The 24,939-nt window shown below is 36.8% G+C and overlaps 1 protein-coding gene across 7 annotated transcripts in view; it reads left to right on the top strand.

The window, feature by feature from the left end:
* Positions 1-24,939, top strand: part of LOC120539684 (mis18-binding protein 1-like) — a 53,348-nt gene that overhangs the window by 12,451 nt on the left and 15,958 nt on the right. For all 7 annotated transcript variants that reach the window (XM_039770037.1, XM_039770041.1, XM_039770039.1 and 4 more), the window contains 5 exons: positions 4,607-4,683; positions 4,991-5,127; positions 18,612-18,702; positions 24,392-24,480; positions 24,678-24,784. In XM_039770037.1, the coding sequence (XP_039625971.1) occupies positions 4,607-4,683; positions 4,991-5,127; positions 18,612-18,702; positions 24,392-24,480; positions 24,678-24,784 (501 nt within the window). The remainder of the gene's footprint in view (positions 1-4,606; positions 4,684-4,990; positions 5,128-18,611; positions 18,703-24,391; positions 24,481-24,677; positions 24,785-24,939) is intronic.

Raw genomic sequence — 24,939 nt, 5'->3', positions numbered from 1 at the left:
TTTTTTTTCCAGGACACTTGCAAGCCCAGATACTCAGACTCCTCACTCAGTTTCTCGAGTGCCCCGATCAGAGCTTCCATTGACTCTGCGAAGATCACAGCCTCGTCAGCAACATCAAGATCTGTGAATCTTTCTTCACCAACAGATGTCCCACAGCCGCTGGACCCCACGACCTTGCCCAACACCCAGTCCATACAAGCATAGAACAGGGAAGGAGCAAGAACATACCCCTGACGAACCAAAGAATCAACTGGGCAAAACGCAGAGTTCCTGCCTTCACTCTACACAAAACTCACAGTACTAGTGTACAGGCCGGCCATGATATCCAGCAACCCCGCTGGGATCCCGCGAATCCTTAGGATGTCCCACAGCTTGAATGCCATGACCCAAAATTTCCCAGCAGAACATTGCTTTCCTTTCTATAGTGCATCCTGCTGCCACCTCTTCCCTAGTGAAACAACATGAATGTGACAATTCTCATGGTCTACAAGAAACTATAATTCATCACACTAGGATACCTTATTCCATTGATCCTTGGACAAGTTTTGATGCTTTACAGTGGGTATGGGTTGGCATGGGCACTCCAACTGGTGTGGTACAGCATAGCAAGTTGTAAGGCACTGTGTGTCCTGACAACTTCCTCTTGTGGTCAGTATTGTTTTTAGCCGTTTGTGCTACCATAGGTCGGATTAGACCAGACAGGCGACCCTTTACTCCCCATATCCATCAATGAGCCTTAGCTGCCCATGACCCTCTTGCTGGTTTCCCGGTTGTCCTTCCTTAGACCACTTTGGTAGGTATTAACCACTGCATATTTGAAACGCCCCAGGAGATCTGCCGTTTTGGAGATGCTCTGACCCATTTGTCAACACAATTTTGCCCTTGTCAGAGTTACTCAGATCCTTACGCTTGTGCCTTTTTTCCAGCTTCCATCAAATCCCCTTCAACTAACTGGTCAACAAGATAATCAATGTTCTTCTCTTAACCTGTCGGTTGTTTTAATGCTGCTCAGTGTGTACAAAAATCATTATCGAATGATCTGTGGCTACATTACTCATTTTGCAAATTCAAAGACCTGGTTTGTATATGAACATAATTTGCAAATTATAGAAACTCAGACTGTCCTGTAAAAGCATACATTTGTCCATTTTATGTCATTTATCTTAGGGCTGAATATTTTTTCCAAAACACGCCGTTTTCTAAAAAGCACACACAGCAGTGGTTTCACACAGAAATCAACATTAAACAATTGTTGCTGTGTGCTATGTCCACCAGTTAGCCAGCAATATGTGGACAGGCTGGCTGCTAGGCTGTCTTTACATGGAAGGGTACAGGGATGACAGCAGCTCACTGCACTGCAATCTCTTGTCATTGTAAGTGGCAGTTCTCCCAGGTGAACGTTGCTGTAGGTGCATCAGCTATATGAGCCTGTTCAGCACCACTATCGCCTGATGCTGGTACCTCACATTTGTTTTTGATCACAAGTTTCAAAATCAGAGTGACAAGTCCAATAGTAGATTATCACTGTCAATCCCTCCTTTTGACAAAGTCGATATTTCCCCCGAAAGAGTTAAATGTGGTTCTTGAGAAATGTTTTTATATTTCCCAAAATAAATTGAAAGATAATGGGTGGACAACTTCATAAAGGCTTATTTGTCATCTTGTTTACCTGCTGTATGATTACCTCTCTAGTCACATATCAAGCTTCTGTAAAGTTCTAATTTACCCTTGGGGGGACAAATAAAGTACATCTATCTATGTATCTGTTTAATATTGAGGTCAGTAGATGTGAGATCCCACAGGTTTTAGAAATACTCTATTAAAATGCCATTGTATACTGGGATACTGTCACTCATTCTAAGTGAGCTACTAGCCTTGTGTTGTGATTGTTATAGGGGTTGATGGAAAGCAATGATACTGTGTTTGATTTTTCCTCTTTGTTTTCCCTCCCTCTGTATACGCATTTATGCACTTTAGTATTTATCAGTCTTTTATGTTAAAAAAAACCTTTCAGATTATTTTTGATTCTGCAATGCAAAATGCTTATGAAAAAAACTTTTTTGATGTGTCCATTTGTTGTAGGTGTGGAGTTTGCATGTAAACAGGCTATTGTGAATTGAGAACAGAATAAGTATCCTTCCTTTAATGTATATCATTTAGTTTTTTTGTCATAGACATAGTTCTTAAATGCAGGTAGCATTATGTTGTCATCTTAATGTAAAAAAAAAATTGACAAGTAGTTTTAATTCATAAAGAAAATGCCTGAATCAAATAACACATCACACTTTTGAATAATTTCAGAAATGTCAAACATATCCTTAAACATGTTATATAAAATACTAGCTGTCCCCCATGGCTCCACCCACATAGTAGTGAAACTTTAAAAATCAATTAAATAAAAATGTAATTCTGGCCAAGCGGAAGGTAGGTACACTCAGTCAAGCATTGGCACTGTATGTGATCGTGTTCACCATTGATGGGAGAACGCTTCCTGTGTGGGGAGAAAAGCACGTGGCCATGATATCTGTGGCACTCGGCAGCTACTATCTAAAATGCACGTAGCTCTGATATCTCTCTCTCTCTCTCTCTCTCTGTGTAAAACGTCACTCTTTAACAAACTGTAGGTGGCAATATCTGTTGAACAAATGGGTATTGTTAGCTAAGCAGAGGAAAGGTACATTCCAACATGTGGTGAGAGGTAGACCGACTTGAATGGAGGTTGGCAAATGAGTGAGGAGGGCCCCATCCCCTCCCCTCGGCCAGCAGCCTGCCTCTTGGATTTGCGCAAATAAATCTTTACTGCAAACGATCTGTGATACTGAGCACAATGAGAGAAGTTGCAAAATAAACCAGAATGTTCAAGCAAATTATAGAAAAAAATCAGATCTAAGTCCATTAAATAGTACAGACAATTTTTTATATACGTGTGTGTGTGTGTATATATAATATAAATAAAACAAAGCCACTCAGTGTACTTTGGGTTATTCTGCTTTGCCATTTTTGACAGTGGTTTTTTTGTCCCAAGGGGGAAATTTACTTTTTACAGAATGCCATGAAATATTACAAACAACTATCCTTCAAATACACACAAGGGTCAAAAACAACCTTCTGACTTTTCTACAGATAAAAGGGCAGTCGCAGTGATTAGTGCATTATAAAGACACATTGCTATGGTATTAAGACCCACTAGGGTTTCTTGACACACTTCTGAATAATTTGCTGGCTGAAAGTACTTCATCAAGGTGTGTTCTAGAGGGAATGCAAAGTGTTTTTTCATAATGGCCATCAGTTTTGCCTGCATCCAACAACTGAGCCTGCTTTTTTTAATCAACTTACTGATTATGTGGGCTTCTCTTGCAGAGATATTACTAGCCCAGTACACCACAACACAAAAAATAAATCGCACTGACCATCACAGAACATGTAAAAGATGTCACCTTACACATTACGGAATGCAGTCTCCTAAGAAAAAAGAGCTCATTTGTGTTTCTAGACGAGAACAGGCTGTCATTGATGTAGACCCCTAAGTACTTGTAATAATGACTGGGCGTAAAGGTTGTTTCCCCCCAAAGCCAATACCCTGTGCCTTGGTTTTATTGATGTCTGGGGCTTCAGTGGCAGACTGTAGGGGTAGAAGAGAATATCACAAAGTTGGTCAGCACGGGCCTTAAGAATACAAAGACTGACTCTCTCCCATCCCATGGCTTTTCTTGTGTGTGGCCTCCTCACTTGGTCATTAGCCATGCACAGTTCATACTGATCATCAGAGATGGACTTAATACGGTCATTACTAATTTAAATGGAAGGAGTTTTTGATGCAGCAGAGATGGAGACAGGAACTATGCCTACTTTATGCCAAATTTCAGAGGACCCCTTATACAATTGAGTGTTGGTATCTTTTCTCACTTAACTATACATTTTTGTATTAGGAGCATTGGTACTTCTTGGATCCAGAGTAAAGGTATATAAAATTCCTGATTCTGCTTGTTCAAGGTTGATAGGACCAGAGCCTGTTCTGCGAGCTATTGCTGAAAGGCAGGAAATAACTTGGACAGGGCGCCTGTCCATTGCAGGTCAAACTTCTGCCCGCAATCCTCTGGGGCAAATTTGTGTTTGGTGAATTGATGATCCTAAATTAGACACATTTAAGTGTGAGGGTATACAAAATATAGGAGTTACTGAGTGTAGGTTTATGGGCTAAAATAGTAAACGCATGTATTCAAAATTAGCACAAAGTGTGAAAAAATTTGAGTTCTGAATACTTTTCTAAATCCACTGTGCTCATATAGTTATTGTTCACTGGGGCTGGCACTACCTGGTTTGCTAAACTGGTACATTACCTAAAACTTCCTGCAAATTGCATTTTAAATTAGCATTATCTCAAACACAAATGTATTCTCTGTATTTGCATTTTTGTAAAATGCATTATGTAATTGCATCTGAAATAAATAATGTTTGTTTAATTATGAGATTACACATTAGCATTATGAGTTGGTATTCTTTTTATTTATATTGGATATAGCAATAATGCTAGCAAAAAGAATACAGTTTGATTTAATTACTTTGTCTGGATTTTTATTACTTTTTTTTAATAACTTTTTTGCAGCCAACTGGCATCCACCTTTATGAGTGGAAAATCAGGCCCATTAACTTAACTGGGTTATGTGTTGAAGGAATAAGAAGGTAAGTGATACCTGCCTTAAGTGTCTGGTATTAAGTATTGCTGCAAATACAGCTAAGAAAACCAGTCTATCTTTCAAGCAAGTAAAATAAAATATTAAGAAGATATTAATTGTTTAGTATATGATTTAGAGCTTCCTTAAAATGCTAATAGTGCTAATCAAATGTGTGTAAATATACGAAACCGAAACTGTGTCCATACTTAACAAAGCATTAAAAAAGGTAGATCTTAATTTATTGAACTTATGTTGTAGCAATAACTGTTTATTTACACACGTTTATATATTTCTTTTTAATTGTGATCTACTAGAGATATGACTGAGGAGGCATTATTATGGCACAGCACCCTAATCTGTAAACGAATAGCACATAATGTTGTGATGACAGTCACTGGCAGTGTGTATGTTTTGGTTGGAAAGATGAATCCAAGTTCTCTTAAATGTAAAGGTAAGAGGAGTTATGTAATGTTTAGTATTTGAAGACTGGTGGTTCATTTAGCTTCAGTAGTCTCCAGCACTAACATGCACAAACATTTTCAATGGTTTAATAGTGGTAGCAGATTCAGTCTGAATGATATAATCATTGCTAGAAAGGCTGAAGATGTTAATACTGTATTCTAAAATATTTTAATAGCAAATGTGATCAGTATTAAGTTTCTTACAGTATGTTCAACAATTGCCCATTTGTTTTACACACATTCAGTTAATTTTAGCAGTATTGTTTCTGACTGTAATTTAAACAGGCAGAACAGCATTCTAGCTGCAGAGCACAAGCATTTATTTATAGGGCCCTATGGAATCCATTTTATATTTTGACAAAATGTTTCATTTATTTTTTTATTTCTGTTTTCACCGGTTTAAAAAATATAATATATATATATATATATATATATATATATATATATATATATATATATATATATATATATATATATATATATAATATTTAAACTGTAAGAAAATAGTAACAGCTACAGCAAAAAAAAACAAATGATGAAATGGCACTTTACACTCCTTTTAATGAAACCGCACACTAGCAGAACTGGACCTTATTTTCCAGGTCCATTCATCAGGTAGGAGCCCAAATTCTCCATGGTGCTGAATGCTGAGATTGCAATAGGACAGTGAGTGTCCTCCGGAATTGTAAGAGCTGTTACTAGTTTGATGCATCCTTCTGAGATGAAGGTTAACTTCACTTTTAGAAAAAAGAAAGAGATATCTGTTTTTAAGGGCTTGGTGTATCTGAGGAAAAGCCTGCTATTCTGCCCAGGTGTGTAGATGGCGAGTTTATAGAAGAGTCAAATGTGGACTTTGCGTGCCTCGTCAGCGCACGGCAAAACATATATTAAATCCAGAAACAACATTGCTAATTTTTGAAAGGGAACCCGTTAACAACCAGTGCCGTTCACTAATAACATTTTTTTTTATGAGAAAGACTGTTAATACCAGTTAAATACCTGTATAATTTAATCAGTTAAATGATTCACTGTAAATAAATCGCATACAATTAGAACTGCCTACATAAAAGAATTACCATACAGCCAAATGTTTTCCCACCTATCACTCTGTTGAGAACTATGTGGTCTCGGCAATCGGTGGTTTCATCAACTAAAACATATATTTTCTTGCCACGATTCTTTCGAAGAATGTCATCAATATGTTGTTCAAAGACACGGGGCAAATGAGTTTGACAAAGACTGTTCTAATTTTCTGGTAACACGCCTCCTTGTTTACAATGCTTAATAAAGAAAGGATGCATCTTCGTCATTTTTTCGAGCGGTGTGTCTGACTCGCATAGACACAAACTGGCTTCTTGCATCTGACGATTTTGTTGATTCCTCTGTTACCTGAAGAGGAACACTTTTTGATCTTAATTTCTCCTTGTTTTTGAGATGGGTTTTAGATTCAATGTGCTCATTGCAAGTATCTTTTTGTGTCCAGTCTCTGGTATGCTGGCAAAACTTGCTGAAGAGTTGTCCAGATTCGTAAAAGTCGCCGGGATATTGTTGTGCCCTCAATTTTGCAGTTAATCTTGTGTTTCTTTTTTTTTTTTTTTTTGACGTGGCTAGGGTATCTGATACTGCTTGCTTCAATATTTCTGTCTTGTGCAGCTAGCTAAATTGCTTGCCTTTTAATGAGGAAACGTGCACAAAATGATAAAGGCAGGACTGGATTTCTACAAAGAATTGCATTTGCTTCAAAAACAACAAACTAGAAAATAGTATCTGAATGATAGAACTATATATTATTTAATCATTTGATTTATTGGGAGGTTTTGTTACAGTCACCCCTTCAGTCTCTAAATTCAGCACATTTCCAGTTTTAAATCTAAAATCTGTATTTAAGTTTTAGTTCTGTGACTCCGTCCATGTTTTCCGTGTCGCGGAAATCATAGGGCCCTATATTTAGCATCTTCCACAATTGCCTACAAGCGAGTGAATTTAGCGGACAATAGGGCTGCAATGATTAGTCGACAATGTCGACTACAAAAAATCGTTGACGTAGATTTTTTATTTTTGACACGTCATAAACAGAACCTTCAGTAGAAGCTCCAGTCACAAAGACCCACATTGGTTTTTGTAACTGCAATGCACTACATGAACATCTGGGCGCAGTATCTTTTTGTTGTTTTTTGTCAAGGCTGCACACAGTCCTACCAATGAAGAATGTCTGAGGAGAAGAAGAATGTAGAGGAAAATAAACGTGATGGCAATGGCGAGTCAGATAGAGGAGGGAGAAGGAGATGGAAAAAATTTGTGACAGAAACTTGCTAAAGTGTGGGAGCACTTCACCGAAAAAAAGTTGAATGCAGATTATGTAAAGTGGCGCTTTCTTTTCACGGCAGCACCTCCGTGATGCATGAGCATCTGAAACGCAAGCATCCTGGAGCTGTGATGCCGCCACCTCTAGAGAATTTATGCTGGCACTGTTAGTTAGGGTCAGATCAGGAGGGGAGGGAGAGTGTGAACGAGACTGAGAAAATAAAGTGAAAAAAGCTAACTTTTACAAGTAACAAATTTACATCCGATCTGTTAGTTTTCAAATAATATTGCATTAGTGCGATGATGTTTTATGATTGGTACTATTCAGGTCATACAATGATTTCTTCAAAATGTCACATATATTTGTCTCTTTCTTTTTTCTTAAACTCGTGCTGCGTGCTGAAACCTCAAGGCGCGAGCTTATTCAGTGCTAGCAAGAGCATGCGTATAACAAGCTTGACCTGGCAGCAGTCAACGCACATGTACTGTGCAAGGCATGTACGGGGTCCACTGAGAAAAGAAAAGCGTTCATGGATCACCTTGCAGAGGAACATTCTTTCCTCTGCATGTCGTGGAGTCCTGTGCAGAGTGGGCAAGATTGGGAACGCGGTCACTGATTGGAAATCGAATGAGTATGAATAATGCATCCGTGCCACAATGTTTTCCGAGATGTACTATAAGGTCATAAAATTAATAATTCCAAATATCTATACCTATGTCTCTGTTTTTTTGTCAGTGCGGCTTTGACATCACGGGCCATAAGGCGCATACTAATTCATCGTAAGCAGGAACACTCAATAAAACTGAATTAAAAAAAAAAATCAAGTGACGATGAGATACGAATAAGGCACATCCGCCAGCATTTGTGTGTCAGCCTTTATCCATCCAGATCAGAGAATTTCCATTTCAATTGTTTCAAAACGTCACTCACATCTACAGTTATTCCCATTTCCCATCCCTGGGGGGCGGTAGTATGTATCGTAATCGTGACTGAGAGAATAAAATTGAAAAAAAAATACGGTAACTTTTACAATTACTTTACATTTACAGAGGCTGTTAGACGCAAATCAGATGTTTTTGTTTATTGTGTAATATTAACAATCACAGCAACTCACTACTCAAAACGGTAAATATACAAGGCAGTCAGGATCGAACCAGGGGACTCTTGATTATAAGTCAGTAATTCCTACCACTGCACCACAGAAGCTATTGTATCATCCTTGAACTTTTTGTGAAAGTGTTCATTTGATCTTTGCACTTCACGCTTTACACATGATATAGTTTGTCTACATTTTTTCATTTATTAATAAAATATAAAAAATGTTTCAGTTTTAACATTGTATTTTTTTTTTAAAGACTATGTGCACTTTAGTTTGTATTGTGTAATGTATTTTTTTTATTGTGATGGTCACTAGTATAAAAACATCTGATTTATTTTCAAATTCATCTGTTTCACTTGTTGTTTTAATTTGATTATTATTAATTTTAATCGTGTTAATGCAGAGACATCAGATTGACAGATGTGAGCAGATGAGGCAAGATATGCACTGGAGCCCAGAACAGGATGTGCAACCTCAGGTCGCAGGCATCAAAATAGTCAGGCATGAAGTAATCATGACTAATCGAAAAATAAATTGAACGATTAGTCGACTACCAAAATCATTAGTTGCAGCCCTACCGAACAAGTTTACTTCAGGTAGAGTTGCACTTCTACACTGGAAAGGAGTGCCTTGAAAGATCAACATACAATTTATACTAAAGGCTGTCAATGAATTGTTCTGTGGTGTATATTTTTCCTCCCACTTCTTCATTTTACCCCCTGTATTTGAAATAGAGTACAATTTTTTAGCAGAAGAACTGTTCCAAATTAATTAATTTGTGTTGGGCACAGGACTTTTGGTGTATTATTGATGTGCACTTGCATAGCAGCCTACTAAGTAAGTTATATCAAATAGGTTGATTTTTGAAAAAAGTGAAAATATTCAATAAACATCAACAGTTTAAAGTGAAGGAACATATTTGCGTATTGTCAGCTCTGTCACTGTTTTTATAAATAATAAATAAATGTTTAAATATGATAATAGAAGTAACAAGCAACAAGAATTTAAGGAAATGCTTGTTGTGCAGTTATTGCCTGTTCACAATCAAATGTGACGCTGTACCAAAGTTGGCAGTGCAGAAAGTAACTGTTAATAAAAAGTTTAGCTGCAAAATTATAATTATGAATTTATGTAGTCATGTGCACAGTAAAAAAAAAAGTAGTTTTAATTAAATGTGGTGATATTGAATGTACAAAACTGAAAATTAAAATTTAACATCACACAACTTGTTCATATTCAACTTGCTCTAAATTACTTTAACATGTACATACTGTATCTGGTCAATCTGATATTTTAAAACATTTAAGGACAGCAATTATATATTTGATTTATATATAACTGTTCTAGTTTTTGTCACATTTCAGGGGGTGTTTTTTTTTTTATATATATATATATCCTTAATTTTGGTGGTTGACCTGTCAGTTCGTACACTTTTTTTTTCTGGTGTGTCCATGTGAATCATCCATCAGTAACTGTCATTATATTAACACCCTAACCTTTTTGATACCTTTTTTATGTCCTTGGTATCTAAATGAATTATACTGTATTGCCCTGCTGTTCCCTGACTGCTCCAAGATTTTCAAGTATAAATTCCAAATACAAGTCCATAAAGTGAACTTTGACACTCGTGTTGCAACTAATAAATCTTTCGTAATTTTTTTAGAATTTGTACCATTATTACCTAGAGATTGCTTTTTTGAATGATGTCCAAGCTTCCTATTTCAGGGAAATAATTCTGCATTAGAAATCAGTTTTCTAAAATTAAGTTTGTTTAGCCTCAGTCAAGCCTAGAATCTTTTGACACATATATAAAACCAGTTGCGTCAATTGATAGGACATTGACAAACATCTTCATTAAACCAAGATTAGATATGAAGCGGCAGTACCCGCTCGTTATGTAGCTCCACCAAGCTAGGTTTGATGATACTTTTGGCACCAAGCTGTATCTTAGTTCTAACTGGCCATTCCTTCAAACCCCAATGTAAATTATTAGCTCTTCTGTCCCACTCAGAGACGGGGGGGGGATGGGGGTGTGGGTTGGTGGGTTATGTTTGCCCTAACTACTGATTCAGTAAGATACTCAGAACTTTCAGGTCCCTACATACGAACCAACAATGCTCATTGTAGTTAACTTCTTGTTTATTACTCTTATGAAGTACTTCTTTTAGATGAGTCTATAAATAGTCTAAATTTTCTGTATTGTAATTTTTGCCAGATTTGTGCACTAGGCTACTTGCTTTTTCTTGATATTTGCAAAAATTATCAGAAAGTTGTCTATGAATGTAAAACAGTAAGTTTTTATCTTTTAATAGGAACCCAAAGAGCTCCGCAACATCTTTGGGAAGGCCCATGTCCCTTACTAAATCATTAAGTTCATTCTGAGTAAGTGGTTGTGACGCATTGCTTGAACATTTGGGACAATTATTTGTCATTTGATTTACTTTCTCCCTTTGAGTAAGTTCCTGTAGCATCAAGACTGTTAGATGAAGTAGGGAATGGTACAGTACATCAAATTCATGTGGTACAGGTGTTATTGCTGATGAAAATATGTTGTTTTCAAATTTCTGCTTTTCAGTATAAATTCCTCATCATATAATGAACTTTTTTTTTCCAGACATGTTTCCATAGTTCTAGTTAACCACAGCTTTGTGCATAAAATGCTACCTACCTGTTTCAGATTAATTTAAATGTCTGTCCACCATTTGAAACTAAACACAGCAGATGCCTGTGTTTGTCTTTGTCTTTGCTACTGCTTGTCTGTCTTCATATTTTTTTGATGTACTAATCCTCTGTGTTGTGTTGTTTCAGCTCTTGTAACTTATTGTGACAGTTAAACATTGATTTAAATAGGATCTGTGATCCAGAGCTCTTCTGCTGAATGGAATAGTTTCACTTTGTTCCCACCTCTGTCTGTCTGCTCATCTTTGGCTCACTGCAGTCCAGTACTGCTTTCGAGTGGCTGTGGCTGCGGATGATAGGAGAAAGTTAAGGTTGAGAGCTGGCATGGAAAGGCAAAATTCTGACTTCTTTGGAAGCAAGATACTGTACTGGAGTTTAACATCGAGATAATATGCCACCAAGTTCTTTGGACCAACATCAGATGTTTGTGCTTACAGACCAGTTTTCTTGATGCTCATGTTTGTGTTTTCTTGCCCCCTAATGAACAGAGGTAGGGATTGTTGTGGCTGTGGAGTGTATGTGCTCTGCATCATTTGTCTACTGACCCAAGCTGCTTCGTTGATCAAGTTGGCACTGATCAATGGTAACTCTACTGCAAACAAATCATTTAGCTTTAGTGATCTATTTACCCATGAAAAGCTTAACTTTTTTTTTTGACAGAAACATGACAAAAACATATGGAATAATTTGTATTTAATTGAACTCTGCCCTGCCCAATGCTCTTTTCTTAGTACACCCAAGCTGTTGGGCCTTGGTGGTGGTCTTGCTGTGCTTTGTAGAAATTGATTAATGTGTCATTGGTTTAGCACATAGTCTTTTTGTTCATTTAAAATGCATATGATTAAAATGGGCTATTTAAATCCTTTTTACTGTACAGGTATATTGATTTTCCAATTTTAGCTGCTTCTCTTCTAATTTTACTTTTTTTTTTTCCTTTTTTTTTGGGTCATCTATTATAAAACTAGGGTAAGCTTTAATAGTTGGAGATTTTAAATTTCATATTGCTATTGTGCGTAATATAGCTGCCGAGTTCACTAACATTAAGGAATAATAATTTGAAGAAAGGTGTCTGGTTCTATGCATATAACCGTTCATACTTTTGGAACTTTTTTTTTTTCCATATGGTCTAAATATTGATCACGTTTGTTGTGAAGATTTATTATCTGTTAATGACCAATTTGTTGTATTTGATTTGTCTATAAAATTTTCATAATATACCACCTAAGCAGATATTTCACTCTTGCATTATTAATCAGACAGCTATTGACAAATTTTTTATGGTTGTTAACTCTGACTGATTGTAAATTGTGATGATGTGGATATATTAATCCAGTCACTACAAGAACAATGCACTTACTATATTGGATGAAGTAGCCCTTGTTGAATCAAGATGGTTTCCCATGGTTAGGGCATCACCAAGGATAAATGAATCTATTCCTTGTTCTAGGTGTCTGTAGAAAGACTGAATGGCTATGTAAAGCCCCTAAACTTGAAGTTAACTGACAAAGCTGCAGTCATATTTCAATGATATGGTGAAAGAAGCAAGACCACCTTCTGTCAATATAATTTCCTTAAGTAAGAAAAATAAGGTGTGTTTTGGCATCATAAGCAAGTTGGTCTCTCCTCCTTAGTCTGGAAGATATTTCTTAACCTGGTTGGCAAAATGAGAGACAAATCAAACTCTGGATGTTTTACCCTCATCTTTACTGTTAAAGGTTTTTGACACTATCAGCCCTCACGTAGTTGATGTTATAAATCTGTCACTTCTATCAGGCGATTTTTCAAAAAAGGCAAAACTTGATCTGGCTCTAACTTGCATTAGATATTGGGTTATGGTTCTTTCATTTCTAGTATTTTAGAAAAGGTTTTTGTCATGCAACTTACAGATTTCTTGAAGTTGAATAAAACACATGGTAAACTTCTGTCTGGTTTTCACAAAATACATTTACAGTAGGTGAATCTGCTCTTAACGTTTTCCAATGATTGTAAATGGCCACTGAACGTGCTGTCTTTTGGAGTGGGTTGTCTATCTTCAGAATAGGAGCTTTTTCTGTTTAAGTTGGAAAGTTATACAGCTCTGGTGTCATGTGGAGTCCTTGGTGGTTTTTTTTTGAGGGTCTATTTTGTTTTCTTTATATTTTCTCTCTCTGGGACAGGTTATTAGTTATTTTAATATTTCTTTTAATTGTTAATATAAAACATGTCCAGTTTTATTTTTCCTTTGAGCATGATGACCTTGTGTTTTGACAAAGTCATGATTTTTTTTTTTCCTCCTGCATAGGATATAATACACTTCTGTGCATTTTCCTCCACTCTTGTATGTCTCCGTGTGTTCCTCCCTCTTCTTAAAATATGGTAATATGAAAACGTTTGGGAACCCCCTTTAATTCTTTGGATTTTTGTTTATCATTGGCTGAGCTGTCAAAGTACAATACAATACAATTTATTTTTGTATAGCCCAAAATCACACAAGAAGTGCCATGCTGGGCTTTAATAGGCTCTGCCTCTTGACAGCCCCCCAGCCTTGACTCTCTAAGAAGAAAAGAAAAAAACTCCCAAAGAAAAAAAACCCTTATAGTGAAAAAAATGGAAGAAACCTTGGGAAAGGCAGTTCAAAGAGAGACCCATTTTCAGGTAGGTTAGGTGTGCAGTGGGCGTTAAAAGGAAGGGGATTAATACAATACACAGAACAGAACAAATCCTCAATACAGTATAAAAATTTTAGAAGTACGGAGCAGAATTTAACAGTAGATATCACATAACATGATTTGGATTTATTTAGAGTCATGGGGCCTCATCCATCAAGCTGCCTGCCCCATTTGGCCATTCCACAGCTGAAACAGTGGTGGGCCAGCCAAACCGATTAAAGGACCCCTCTTTCCCAAGATCAAAGTAGCAACTTCCTTTTAATATGTGGCATGCCTTATGGAAACGGTAGTATTTCATCAGTGACATTAAGTTTATTGGATTAACAGAAAATATAATATGCCTCATAACAAAATTAGACAGGTGCATAAATTTGGGCACGCCAACAGAGATATTACATCAATACTTAGTTGAGCCTCCTTTTGTAAATATAACAGCATCTAGACACCTCATATAGCCTTTGATGAGTCGCTGGATTCTGGATGGAGGTATTTTTGTCCTTCCATACAAAATCTCTCCAATTCAGTTAAATTTGATGACTACCGAGCATGGACAGCCTGCGTCAAATCATCCCATAGATGGTCGATGATATTCAAGTCAGGGGACTGTGACGGCCATTCCAGAACATTCTACTTCTCCCTCTGCATAAAATGCCTGTGTAGATTTCAAACTGTGTTTTGGGTCATTGTCTTGTTGGAATATCCAACCCCTGTGTAGCTTCAACTTTGTGACTGATGCTTTAACATTATCCTGAAGAATTTGTTGGTATTGGGTTGTATTCATCCAACCCTCGACTTTAACAAGGGCCCTAGTTCCTGAACTAGCCACACAGCCCTACAGCATGATGGAACCTCCACCAAATTTGACAGTAGGTAGCAGGTGTTTTTCTTGGAATACAGTGGTGTTCTTCTTTGTTCCAAAATGAATCTGGCTTGTCTAAATGAGCATTTGCATACAACAAGCGAGTCTGTTTGTGGTGTGAGTGCAGAAAGGGCTTCTTTCACATCACCCTGCCATATAGATGTTCTTTGTGCCAATTGTGCTGAATTATAGAACGATGTACAGATACACCATCTGCAGCAAGGTGTTCTTGCAGGTCTTTGGAGGTGATCTTTGGGTTGTCTGTAACCATTCTCACAATCTTGCGCATATGCCACTACTGTATTTTTCTTGGCCTGCCAGACCTGGGTTTAACAGCAACTGTGCCTGTGGCCTTCCATTTCTTGATTACATTCCTTAAAGTTGAAACTGACAGTTTAAACCTCTGAGAGAGCTTTTTGTACCCTTCCCCTAAACCACTATACTGAACAATTTTTGTTTTCAGAACTATTGAGAGTTGCTTTGAGGTTCCCATGCTGTCATTTTTCAGAAGAGAGTCAAAGGGAAGCACAACTTGCAATTGACCACCTTAAATTCTTTTTCTCGTGATTGGACACACCTGTCTATGAAGTTCAAGGCTTAACAAGCTAATCCAACCAATTTAGTGTTGCAAGCAATCGTATTGAGCAGTTACATGCATTCAAATCAGCAAAATTGCAAAGGTTCCCAAATTTTTGCATAGCCAGTTTTTCACATTTGATTTAATTTCATACAACTAAATACTGCTTCACTAAAAATCATTAATTGGAAAACACCCCAGTACTCGGATGTTCCTTGGAAATGAAAGACATACAACTGTTATCTTTTTTGTTGAAGGTAGAGTGAATTATTATGTAGGCTGAGAGGGGGTCCCAAACATTTTCACATGACTGTACACATTCACTACAGTCATATCCTTTTCACAAAATCCACTACCATCTGACCTTCCTCATTCCTCTCCTTAACACCATAACTACCCATCACCTCCTGATCCCTTCTGTTCCTATCACCAACATGTTGTGAGCTAGGGGGCTGAAAACGCTGACAGACTACCTTCACATTGCCCCCTTACTTGCTGGGCTTGCTTGCGGGCTGCTTTGTCCCGTGATATGCTTCCCACGCAGTACTCCACATACTTAAAAGCCTGAACAACACCTGTTAGTTTTGGAATTGATTGATTGTTTTGCTTCTCTCTCTCTCTCTCTGACATTCTCTGCTCCTGGCAGAACTGTCATTTCTGTCTTGTCATGGAGCACGTTTTTGAAAAAGAGACAAATGTTCGTTTTCAGTGTTTGAATAAAGTTCCTGTCGCTTTAACCTCCTGTGTTTCTGTGCATATCTGTGACCCAAGCGTGACAATGTACATTGAAATCCACACCAATTACAACTCTCCCCTGGGTACATTCTCTACTGCTTCATCCGACTCACTCTAGACATCATCTTTCTCATCCACCAAACACCCAGTTTGCAAAGCATATGCACTAATAACGTTCATCATACCTTCAATTTCCAGCTTCATCATAATCACTCTGTCTTGCACTCTTTTTCACCTCCAAAACACTCTTGACATATTCTTTCAGGATATCCCTTACCCCATTTCTCCTTCCAATCACACCATGGTAGAACAGTTTGAGCCTGCCTCCGATATACTTGGACTTACTCCTAATCCATCTGGTCTCTTGCACACACAATATATCAACCTTCCTTCTTTCCGTCATATTGGCTAACTCTCTCCATTTACCAGTCATACTGCCAACATTCAAAGTTCCTACCATCTCTTCCACTCTCCTAACATTCCCCCTCTTTTCCTGCCTCTGGATACACCTTCCACCTCTTTTCCTTTAGCCAACAGTAGTGCAATTTCCACCAGGACCCTGCTGACTAACAGTACTTTTGATGGCCGTTGTTAAACTAGGTCTTGACCAATCTGGTATAGAAATCTACATTTTTGTCCGCATGTTGATCTGGCAAAATTTTACACCGCATGCCCTTCCTGACATAACCCTCCCCATTTATCCGGCTTTGGACCAACACGAAGAAACACACTGGCTTGTGCATCCTCTGTGACTGAGTTATTTATGATCAATTTTATCACTCGTTAAAGCAAAATAATACATATTATGGATGATTCTCTTAATTTTGATACTAAAATATGTAAAAAAGGGTAGGGTGATTTAAATTCAATATTAAATGCACTTGAGCATGGGCATCTACGTATATTCATTCATGTGATGTAAATGACTCTGATTTGCCATTGTCTGTGATTGGTTACAACACTTATTTGTTATTTAAAGCACTTTGTAACTGGGAAACCTGGACATTTGACAGAGTGTGAGCACTCATTTTACTGTGTGTAGTATTTTGCTTAGACTGCGAATCTCCCTTTAATATCCATGAGATGAGAATCAGTAAGATAACAAAACCAAAAAGATACCATCATAGATATCAAAATTGTTTTTCGCTTTTGAAAATAGTCATCTTGCTCCCTCCTTATTAGGAGAACCTAAAAGTTCTCAGTCAGAGTAATTTTATTGCACTAAGCTTCTTGATTTTTAAAAGTTTTGCCATTAATAGCAATATTGTTATAATGTTCCGAATTATGAGCAACTGGATATTTTTGTAATTCATAAAGTACAGTATTATTGCATATACAGTATTACATATTCACTTTATTTTTGTAATGCAAGCATCCATTAATGAGCCAAGGGGGTGAGGAGTTAATTTCAAATGTTGCATGTGCTTTTTTTTAAAAGTACAAAATAACATGCACAGCAACATAAGTGTTACCAGTTTATTCATCCTCACAGAAATGTGTATGTGGAGACCCATTTTACAGGTTTTTTCTTTCAAGTACTATTAAGTTCCTTATGACATGAAATTATTTTATACCTATAATTCCAACTTCCTTAGTTCATCTTGCTGCCCAGCCATATTATAATAAGCACTGTGCGGTTTCTCTTGAGACCTAAAATTGTGACAATTAAAGCAAGCTACAGTTGGTTCATCTCTAGTGACAAAATGTCCACTACAAGGTATTCCAAATGTAAGTGAATTTGAAAATATAATTGTGTTATTGTATTGATCATGTTTTAACCATAGATCTAGGTAAGACCTCAGGGCTAAAACAGTTCTTTAAAAGAGCTAGAAACATACTTTTGCCCTAAATTTTAAAATGCACTCTTGGCATGTTGGTAATGTTACTTTATCTGTATTCAATGGATCAGCGGTGCCCAATGCGTTGATTGCGATTGACCAGTAGATCGCAAAGGTAGTGCAGGTAGATTGCATTTCATTTAAAAAAAAAAAATGTAAACGTTAGTCTATCATTTATACTACCTGTGGCATTTGCCACTTGATTGACATACAGGCCAGATCTCTTTTCTTCAAACACACTGGTCATCCCGCACGCGCCATCAAACACGTGAGCTACTGCAAAACTCCGGCTGTGATCTAGTTAGCCTTCCAATTTATATCGACTGAAGAAAGGGTTTGTGTGACGTCCAAGGTTCGATGAGCCCAAAATAGGGCGAAACACGTGTCGTGTACTCTTTGCATTATTTGACAGTTAATTATGTAATATTCTATTATCTGCTTCTCGCATCTGAGAGAACCCGTGGCGGATGTCTACCGACTTGCAGACCAACCACACGCGTTACATGGTAGGTAACCACCCATGTAATCAGATTGTGATTCAGACATCGAATGATGCAACCGTGCAATAGATACATTTGATTATTATTGGTTACATGTTATTTGTGTGTGTATATATTTTTTTTAATTTACAGCTTTTTATTTAGGCATATTATGACTACAACAGCATATCTATCAAATGTCATTTTTTAAATTATATATGCATTTTGATTTGTACTTTTTTTCTTTTCTTATAGAGTTTCCCTCATCTTTCCTTAAAAAATTTGCTTTTGGATTTCCTCAAAACTGGAAGGTACACTTTGACAACTACATTAAAGAGCTTAACAGGTATATTTATTTATTAATAAACTCAATCATTCTAGGATCTTGTTATGCAAATTGGTTTTTATCCTCTTTTCTGTTTTTCTGAGACAACAGAAGTCATTGCCTATTTTATTTCTCCTCTAGGTCATGTTTCTCATTTTTAAATAGCTTATGCATAATAAACATACATAGTGATCCTTAATATATTTTTACAAAGAATAATCAGTATAACCAACATAAATGCCACCGTCTTTAACTAATGTTTTCCTAAAGCCAAAGTCAACACTCTTCAGTTAAAGGAGTTAGAATTGTGCCTAGTCTACAACACATTTCTTGCTCCAAAACGCTTCAATTTGTGAATATCTTTATTCACTGAAATGTATTTTTTGTTTTTGTGATATTCCAAGTATCGAAAAATTGTATAATTGGTACTTAGCTGTCTGTTTTGTTGAAAGGTGTTTGTATATGTAATATTCTCTGTCCACTAACACAACAAACTGAAAAAGAGACAACAAACCCTTAGTGGAGTCTTATGCCTACTTTAACACTAGAATTACCAGAGCCTACGAAAAAATTTGTAGATCCGTCCCACCTTAAATCGCTTCTTAAATCCCTTCACACCACTCCGCCAGCGTCCTTTGCCCTCTAAATGTGCTGATAAACTTAGGCTGCAAGCAGCCGGCTATTCCATCCCCCCACCGACTTAGAACGTGCATAAACTTCTCCCAGCTCATGCCTTGATTGATTTTCTGGAAGTAAATTGGAGTTTTAGAGTGGAAATAATAGATCGTTGTTTGGAACACACGCATTTCATGTCTGTTCCGTTTCTACAGTAATCTGTGTAAATACATTGTTAAAACAGAAACGTCTTTTAAATTCTAGTAGTAGATGACAAATTGTAGGCATAAACTATATAATGTATGAAGCCTTAAGTCCAAATATAAAAAAAACACTTTCACAAAAGTTACAAATCTAACACAACAATTGTGCTTTTATTCAAAAATATAACTGCAGAAACAAAAAGACACCCTAATATGCGACATTGACAGCAGTTCATTGTGACTGCCTCCGTGGTGTAATAGAATCAGCTGCTGACTGGGAATCAAAAGGTCGCAAGTTTGATCCTGCACCACTCCGTTTTGAGAAGTAAACTGCTCTTAGTCTTACTATTTTAGAATAAAAACATACATTTGATTTCAGTCTGTAACAGCCGGTGTAATTTATAATACTTGTAAAGGTTAGCTTTGGTTTTTTTTTTTTGTCAGTTTTATTGTCTCAGCCGTGTTCACGAGCCAAAACACACCCCACCCCCGCATCTGACACTGCTGTTTTCACATAGACGCGCTATAACAGAGGTAAACTCGGCTCCCTTCTACATCGGAGCAAGAATGCACATACCATTGCTTGCATACTAAAGTAAATAAATAAAGGAAAATCGTGTCATAAAATGATTTCTTCAAAACGTCACATATTTGTCACTTTTTTTAAAATGTGCGTTAATCACTGCCAGCATGTTGTAGCACACAGCATCTGGCCACCTACATGTTCTTGCGCGCACTGAATAAGAGACAAATATACAGTCTGTCTGAGAGAATCAGACTGAAAAAAAGCAAACATTTAGAAATGGCATACTTTTACAGCTGATCTGACGCTGTTCGTTTTCAAATAATATTGCATTAGTGCAACGATGTTTTCTGATTGGTATTATTCAGGTCATAAAATCATTTCTTCAAAATGTCACATGTATTTGTCTCCTTTTTATTCCGCTGCTGCACTGACATCGTGCACTAGAAGGCATGAGCTTATTCAGTGCGGCAGGAGCACGCAGGTGGCCGGTTGCTTGTACTATCACAAGCTTTTTTTAAAATGTTCGTTGATCACCGCCAGCATGTTGTATGTAGCACACAGCAACTGGCCACCTGCATGTTCTTGCGCACACTGAATAAGCTCCTGATCTGACTAATAAGTAATAGCGCCAACATAAATTCAAACCCGATCTGACGCTGTTCGTTTTTAAATAATATTGCATTTGTGCAATGATTTTTTCACATATATTGTCTCTTTCTTTCAGGTGTGTAATAGAAGCCACAGCATAGAAAGAAGTGTGCACAATGCTTCTTACAGGAAAAGGCGATGGAAAAAGAAAAGATGATGCAGCATCAACAAGCTTCAGTGTATTTTTTGACCATGTCCGTGCCAAATAAATAACATTTGAGCTATAGCGTGTCTCCAAATAAATAACATTTGAGCTGTAGCGCATCTTTATGTGATCCAATTTTTCACATAAAGGCGCTCTATAGCTCGAATGTTATTTATTTGGCACGGACATAGTCAAAAAATACACGTGTAATACCACAAAAAGTGCATGCAGACACTTCATTTCGCTAGCATTGGTAAGAGAATGTATCGTGATACACTGCAGAGCTGTAGCGCATCTATGTGAAAACAGCACTGTCAGATGGGGGGGCATGGCTTAGGGAAGGATCCTGAAAACGACTGAGAGAATGAAAAAGTGAACAAAAAAAAAACCAAAGCTAACCTTTACAAGTATCATAAATTACACCGGCTGTTACAGACTGAAATCAAATGTATGTGTTTATTCTAAAATAGTAAGAATAAGATCAGTTTACTTCTCAAAACGGAGTCGTGAGGGATCAAACTCATGACCTTTTGATTCTCAGTCAGCAGCTGATACCATTACGCCACCGCGCCAGTTGTAGTGAATATGTTTCAGAATGGCCTGCTGAGGCGGCTTTTTTTTCTGCAGTTACACTTTAGAATAAAAGCGTATTTGTTCTGTTATAATTGTACCTTTTGTGAAAGTGTTTCTTTGATATTTGGACTTCTGTTTTAAAAATGTGTTTGCACAGATTACTGTAGAAATGAAACGCACATGAAATGGGTGCGTTCCAAATAAGGATCTATTATTTCCACTCTAAAACTTCACTTCACTCCCAGAAAATCAATCAAGGCATGAGCTGGGAGACGTTTATGCACATTCTAAGTCGGTGGGGGGGGGGTGGAATAGCCGGCTGCTTGCAGTCTGATTTTTATCAGCACATTTAGATGACAAAGGATGCTGGCCGAGAGCTGTGAACGATTTTAAGAAGCGATTTAAGGTGGGACGGATCTACGAGTTTTTTCGTAGGCTCTGGTAATTCTAGTGTTAAAAGATTTGAAGTTAATGGTAATCATGTAAACCGCTTTTGAAGCAGAAATGTTGTAAACCAATGGGACATAGCATTGGTCATGGAATTCCGTGTTGTTGAAGTACCTTTCACAAAAACATAATATGTAGGCATAGGCATTCTCTTGGTGCTCAAAATGTGTACAGGATTGGCATTGTGGAAAAAAGAAATATCAATTCAGCAATCAGGCAGGAGAAAAGCAGTTATTTGTATCTCTTAATTACTCCTCAGCAAAATACCTTGGAGGGAGCATTCTTCAAAAGCAGTCTATTACAGCATGGTCAGAATGATCAGAATAGTCTGAGAAAACAAAGAATATAGGTTCATTTTTTTTATAAACTACTGAATTTACATACAGTGTCAATCAATGCTTACATTTTACTGTGGTTTGTTTCTTGGTTTACACCCAAATGAGTTATATAAAGTAAAAGTTTGTTATATTCTGGTGGTTCTTATACCTTTTGAGTTGTGCTACCACCCTTGAAATTTCTGTGCATATACCAATTGCCCATTCTCATTTTTAGGACATCTGCTGATTTCTTAGTCATCCTTCAGTACATTTTGTATATTACATCAACCTTTCTTCTGGTACATTATTTACTTGACCATCTCCCTATTTTTCCTAAACAAATTCTTATATTTCAGTGTACATTTTGTTGTTCACTTGATCTTTATCTGGTTTTCTAGTGTGCCTAAACAGGTTTCTGACATTCGTTAAACCTTTATGCTATTTCTTTAAGATGAATGCCATGTTACCCTAAAATTATTCTTCCACAGTAGCATGACAACTGAAATATTTTTACAAAGATGAAAAAGTTGCTTCTTGTGATTGTAACACTGTGCTATAGGTGAATAGCAATACGTGAAAATCTGCGAAGTAGAAACCATATGTTTGTATGGTTATTTTTATATATTTTAAGCCCTTAGAAACTCTCCCACACTGTTAACATTATTAGAGCCCTCTAGACATGAAATAACACCCTTTAGTCAAAAGTTTAAACTGCTCCATGACAAGACAGAGATGACAGTTCTTTCTCAGAATTAAAAGAATGCAAACATATCTTCTCTTCAAAGGAGCGCTGTCAGGAGCAGAGAATTTCGGAGAGAGAGAGAGCATGACAGAAAAGCAAACGATCAAAAAATCAATACGTGCTGTTGGGCTTTTAAGTATGCGCACCGCGATAAAGAGGCCGCAACAGAAGGGAGCAATGTGAAGGTAATCTTTCAGCATTTTTAGAGTAGCGTCCATATCTTCTAGGCAAACAGCCCCTCTGCTCACACCCCCTCCATCAGGAGCAGAGAACGTCCGAGAGAGTGAGAGAGTCCAAGAAAAGCAAACAATCAAGCACCAGTCGGGAAGCACATCGCATATCATTGAGGAGTTTTATTTAAAATGTAATACGTGCTCTGATTGGGTAGCTTCTCAGCCATCCACCAATAGCATCCCTTGTGTGAAATCAACTGGGCAAACAAACCGAGGAAACATGTACCATAAATTAAAAGACTCATTGTCCGCAGAAATCCGTGAAAATCCGTGATATATATTTAGATATGCTTATGTTTAAAATCCGTGAAGCCGAGAAATTCGAAGCGCGATATAGCGAGGGATCACTGACACCGTCTTTCCCAGGGAGAATAAGAACTTTGAACCCTCGATACCTGAGGGCCTCTTTTTTTTTTCTTTATGGGGACTACCAGTAATTTTTAACAGATGTGTGAATCTAATGCTTTCAGCACATTTTCTTGTTCTCTTCTCCCATTTTTGAACCAATGTTTGCTAATCCAATTTTTCATCATTTTGTCATGTGAAATGCTGTGTTTTGTAAAACAATGTCTTTCATGTCAATATTGTGGTCTGTAAGCAGGTGTTGCCAAAAAATGAAAACCTTCCTTCAACATTTACTGAAACCAGTAATGTAATTTTTGTGGAGTTAGTGAAAGACTACATCAGAATGTATCTGTTAAGGCAACAATTAAGTAAAGGTTATTCCCACACTGTTTTTATATAAAAAAAAAATATTTGAAAAGAAAGTGTGAGAGAGACTATGTTTTGGGTATAAAGCATACAATATTATGTTTTTCATGCATTTTTAACCTCATTCCAAATTTTTAATCTACCAAGTCTGGTTTCAACACTGCATAGCATTATTAAGTGATCTTGGATGGTGTATTTTTCTTTCCTCATAATTCTAAATTTAGAAATGAATGAGTTCTAACATGTACCTAAAATCAGTGAGGACACTGACACTTCCTTAATCCATAACATTTTGAAATACAGATAAAACATTGTGTTCGTGTTTATTGTACTGCTGTAGACTTGTCTCTGATCAACAACTAGTCAAGAATTTATATCTGTAATGATTAAATGCTCACGTTTTTTGGTTTATTCAAAAAACAGGCGTTATCTGTTTAGTATATGCAAAACTGTCATACAATGTGAATGAGTAAAAATATTTGATTTGGTTGTGTTCATTATGTTTTTTTGTACAACCAAAATAAGGTGTTTTTAATTTGTTTTTTGTTAGGTCTAATTCCAAAGCGTCTAAAGGAAGTAAGGCAAAAACTAAGGTTGAGTGCAAACCTAATTCAGAGACAGAAAGTTTGTTCCAGAAATGTAAGAAAAATTTGATTACCTACATTATTACTGACAATCCTTAATTAACTTTTAAAATTTTGTTTGACAGTTTTGTGTTTGAGATATTTTTAAGGAGTGTTTGCTGCTGCTAATTTTGTACAGTATGTTAATCTACAATGATGTAGTAATGTGTTTCCTACTAAGCTTCTAAATTTCTATTTTTCTTCTTCAAATAGCTGTTCAATCTCCTAATGCCACATTTTCACTGGAGACAATTAAAGTAACCCGTAGTGGTAGACGAATCAGACCTCCACAGAGATTAATAATGGACGAAGACTTTAACGTAAGATTGAATAACGTCCATGTCAATTATTTAAATAAGGAAGAATCTCAAGATGCATGTATTTTTCTCTTTTTAAATTCAATTTGATTGTTGTGATTGTCTTAACCTTTTATAATGACAAATTTAGGCAATTTATAAAAATGAATGCAAGACAT

Source organism: Polypterus senegalus, chromosome 11 (genome assembly GCF_016835505.1).
Source record: "Polypterus senegalus isolate Bchr_013 chromosome 11, ASM1683550v1, whole genome shotgun sequence".
Classification (NCBI taxonomy): domain Eukaryota; kingdom Metazoa; phylum Chordata; class Cladistia; order Polypteriformes; family Polypteridae; genus Polypterus; species Polypterus senegalus.
Note: the sequence above shows the minus strand (reverse complement) of the source record. Positions and strands in the feature narration are given on the sequence as shown.